The sequence below is a fragment of the Miscanthus floridulus genome, chromosome 14 (assembly GCF_019320115.1).
Source record: "Miscanthus floridulus cultivar M001 chromosome 14, ASM1932011v1, whole genome shotgun sequence".
Taxonomy (NCBI): domain Eukaryota; kingdom Viridiplantae; phylum Streptophyta; class Magnoliopsida; order Poales; family Poaceae; genus Miscanthus; species Miscanthus floridulus.
The window spans coordinates 77983569-77987497 of NC_089593.1; the positions used below are offsets into that span (position 1 = coordinate 77983569).

The window sequence follows — 3929 nt, forward strand, 5'->3', positions numbered from 1 at the left end:
GTCGGGTCAGAGTACTTCCGCAATGACGAACGGGCCCTCCCATGGTGGCGTTAGCTTGTGGCGGCCCTTGTTGTCCTGCCTGTGGCGAAGCACCAGGTCCCCAACGTTGAATGCCCGACCCCGCACGCGGCGGTGGTGGTATCGCCATAAGGTTTGCTGGTATTTGGCGGAGTGGAGTAGGGCAACGTCACGTGCTTTCTCCAGCTACTCCACAACATCCTCAAGGGAGGCTTGGTTCCCTTGGTCGTCGTACGCTCTGACCCTCGGTGCCCCATACTCCAAGTCGGTGGGGAGGATGGCCTCGGATCCATAGACCATGAAGAAGGGCGTGAAGCCCGTTGCTCGGCTCAGGGTCGTCCTCAAACTCCAGAGGACCGCGGGGAGTTCTGCGACCCACCGGCGGCCGAACTTGTTCAACCGGTTGAAAATCCTTAGCTTGAGGCCTTGCAAGATCATGTCGTTGGCGCGCTCGACCAGTCCATTTGTTCGGGGTGCGCCACGGCTGCCCAATCCACGCGGATGTGGTGATCATCGCAGAACCTGAGGAACTTCTTGCCGGTGAACTGTGTGCCATTGTCGGTAATGATGGAATTTGGGACCCTGAAGCGGTGGATGATGTCTGTGAAGAAGAGTACCGCATGCTCGGACTTGATTTACGTGATTGGCCGAGCCTCGATCCACTTTGAGAACTTGTCGATAGCAACAAGCAAGTGGGTGAAGCCCCCGGCGCCGTCTAGATGGGCCCGACAAGGTCCAGACCCTAGACCGTGAATGGCCACGTGATCGGGATCATTTGGAGCGCTTGGGCTAGTAAGTGAGTTTGCCGAGCGTAATACTGACACCCCTCATAGGAGCGTACTACCTCGATGGCGTCGGCTACGGCAGTAGGCCAGTAGAAGCCTTGCCGGAATGCGTTCCTGACGAGAGTGCGCGGTGCAGCGTGGTGGCCGCACATGCCCCCGTGGATGTCCTGAAGCAGCTCTCTCCCTTGCTTGGTGGGGATACAGCGCTGCAGGATTCCAGTGGGGCTCCGCTTGTAGAGTTCCTGATCCAGCAGGACGAAAGACTTGGCTCGGTGCGTGAGGCGTCGGGCCTCGGTCCTGCTAGCGGGGAGTGCTCTGTGGACTAGGTAGTTGAGGTACGGGATCCTCCAGTCTGGCAAGGGGTCGGGCTCTGCCGCTGGGTCCTCAACAATCTCCATAACCTCGGGCTCGGTGGGGACTGGGGTCGGGTCCGCCCCCGAGGCTGGTGCAGGTGGCTCGTTGCCGTCCTGCGCCAAATCTTGGCAAGTTACGGAGGGCTTATGTAGGTCGCTGGCGAAGACGCTGGAGGGGACCGGTTCCTGACCGGACGCCAACTTTGCGAGCTCATCCGCTGCCTCGTTGAACCGCCTTGCGACATGGTTGAGCTCGAGGCCATCGAACTTCTCTTCTAGGAGGTAGACCGCCTGGCAGTACGCCGCCATCCTGGGGTCATGACAGCTTGACTCCTTCATGACTTGGTCCACGACCAGCCGGGAATCGCCTCGGACGTCAAGCCGTCGAATCCTGAGTTCGGTGGCGATGTGCAAACCATTGACAAGTGCCTCGTACTCAGCCATATTGTTAGAGGCAGGAAAATGAATGCGAATCATGTACTTCATGCGTACGCCGAGGGGGGAGACGAAGACGAGTCCCGCTCTGGCTCCACTCTTCATCAGCGACCCGTTGAAGTACATGGTCCAGTACTCCTGCTCCGCAGGGGCTGGCGGCAACTGGGTCTCGGATCATTCTGCCATGAAGTCTGCCAGCACCTGGGATTTGATGGCCATCCAAGGAGCGTAGGTGATGCCTTCTCCCATGAGCTCAAGTGACCATTTGGCGATTCTTCCCATCACTTCTCGATTCTGGACCACCTCCCTGAGGGGGAAGGAGGACACAACCGTGATCGGATGCGACTCGAAGTAGTGGTGCAGCTTTCTTTGGGCAATGAGGACAGTGTACAGGAGTTTCTAGATTTGGGAGTAGCGTGTCTTGGTGTCGGACAATACTTCGCTGATGAAGTAAACCGGACGCTGGACCTTGAGGGTGTGTCCCCCCTCTTGCCGTTCCACCACGATGGCGGCGCTCACCACCTGGGTGGTGGCCACGATGTACAGCATGAGGGGTTCCTTCTCAGCCAGTGGCACGAGGATCGGGGACCTTGTCAGGAGTGCCTTGAGCTTGTCAAGTGCCTCCTGGGCCTCAGAAGTCCACGCGAAATGATCGGTCTTCTTCAGAAGCCGATAGAGGGGGAACCCTCGCTCGCCGGGTCGTGAAATGAAACAGCTTAGTGCCGCGAGACACCCTATGATTCGCTGAACCCCTTTCAGGTTCTGAATTGGGCCCATGCTCATAATGGCGGAGATTTTCTCTGGGTTGGCCTCGATGCCCCACTCAGAGATGATGAAGCCGAGCAGCATGCCCCTCGGGACCCTGAAAACACATTTCTCGGGGTTGAGTTTGATGTGCTTGGCCTATAGCCTTTCGAAGGCTTGCTTGAGATCGGCCACTAGGTGGTCGGTTTGCATGGACTTGACTACAATGTCATCTACGTAAGCCAGAACGGTCCACCCGATGAGGTCCCCAAAAATGGTGGGCATACATCGCTGGTATGTAGCCTCCGCATTCTTGAGCCCGAACGGCATGGTGACATAGCAGTAAGACCCAAACGGGGTGATAAAAGTGGTCGCAGGCTGGTCGGACTCTTTCATCATAATTTGGTGGTAGCCGGAATAAGCATCAAGGAAGGAGAGGACTTCGCATCGCGTGGTAGAATCAACTACCTGATCTATGCGTGGTAAAGGAAAACAATCTTTAGGACAGGCCTTGTTGAGATTAGTGTAGTCAACACACATTCTCCATTTACCATTTTTCTTTTTCACAAGTATAGGATTAGCTAACCACTCAGGATAAAAAACCTCCTTGATGAATTCGGCCACTAAGATCTTTTGGATCTCCTCACCGATGGCTCTGCGCTTCTCTTCATCGAAGCGGCGCAGCTGTTTCTTCACTGGTTTGGAGCCGACCCGGATGTTTAAGGAGTGCTCAGCGACATCCCTTGGAATACCTGGCATATTCGAGGGTCCCCACGTGAACATGTCGCCATTCGTGCGGACGAAGTCGACGAGCACGCGTTCCTATTTGGGAGACAGGGCGGTGCTGACATGCACCGTCCTGCCGTCAGAGCTACTGGGGTCGAGGGGAACCTCCTAGACCCGCTCGACGGGCTCGAAAGAGCTAGCGGACCGCTTGGGGTCGGGCACTTCCATGGCGTGCGCGTCGAAGTCAGCAGCGAGTGCCTCGGACTCGACGATCACCGCGGCATATTCGCCGCACTCGACATCGCACTCGTAGGCGTGCTAGAAAGTAGAGCCGACGGTGATGACTCCGTTGGGACCCGACATTTTGAGCTTGTGGTAGGTGTAGTTCGGGATGGCCATGAACTGCGCGTAGCATGGCTGCCCCAGCATGACATGGTAAGTGCCATGGAATCCTACCACCTCGAAGGTGAGGGTCTCCTTGAATTTGGAGGGGTCCCCAAAAGTGATGGGTAAGTCGATCTGCCCGAGGGGTAGGGTTCGCTTCCATGGTATGATGCCGTGGAAAGGTGCTCTGCTCGGGCGGAGCTGGGACCGGCTGATCCCCGTGGCATCAAGGGTCTCGGCGTACATGATGTAGAGGCCGCTGCCTCCGTCCATCTATACCTTGGTGAGTCGCGTGTTGCGGATGATGGGGTTGACAACAAGCGGGTATCGACCCGGTTGTGGGACGTGAACCAGGTGGTCATCACGGTCGAAGGTGATGGTGGACCCGAACTAGTCGAGGAAGGCTAGCGTGGCTGGTTCGGTGGCATAGACCTCTCGGTGCTCCAGCTTGCGCTGGCGCCTGGAGTCGTAGGCCATGGGACCA

At 57.2% G+C, this 3929-nt stretch overlaps 2 protein-coding genes across 2 annotated transcripts; both read right to left on the reverse strand.

The window, feature by feature from the left end:
- Nucleotides 1-452: 452 nt before the first annotated feature.
- On the reverse strand, nt 453-1465 carry LOC136503820 (uncharacterized). Its single transcript, XM_066498776.1, has 2 exons — nt 863-1465; nt 453-563 (listed from the first exon to the last, which is right to left on the reverse strand). The coding sequence occupies exons 1-2, from the start codon at nt 1463-1465 to the stop codon at nt 453-455; spliced, it is 714 nt and encodes a 237-aa protein (XP_066354873.1).
- Nucleotides 1466-3379: 1914 nt separating this feature from the next.
- On the reverse strand, nt 3380-3718 carry LOC136503821 (uncharacterized). The gene has a single exon (XM_066498777.1). It carries the CDS (start codon nt 3716-3718, stop codon nt 3380-3382), a length of 339 nt encoding a protein of 112 aa, XP_066354874.1.
- Nucleotides 3719-3929: the final 211 nt, after the last annotated feature.

Excerpts from the sequence above, each read along its gene's own strand:
- LOC136503820 (XM_066498776.1), bottom strand. The coding sequence starts at position 1,465 with ATGGCGGCGTACTGCCAGGCGGTCTACCTCCTAGAAGAGAAGTTCGAT. Across the intron at positions 564-862 it reads CCGTAGCCGACGCCATCGAG|TTCACCGGCAAGAAGTTCCT; the intron begins GTAGTACGCTCC and ends AATGGCACACAG.
- LOC136503821 (XM_066498777.1), bottom strand. The coding sequence starts at position 3,718 with ATGGACGGAGGCAGCGGCCTCTACATCATGTACGCCGAGACCCTTGAT.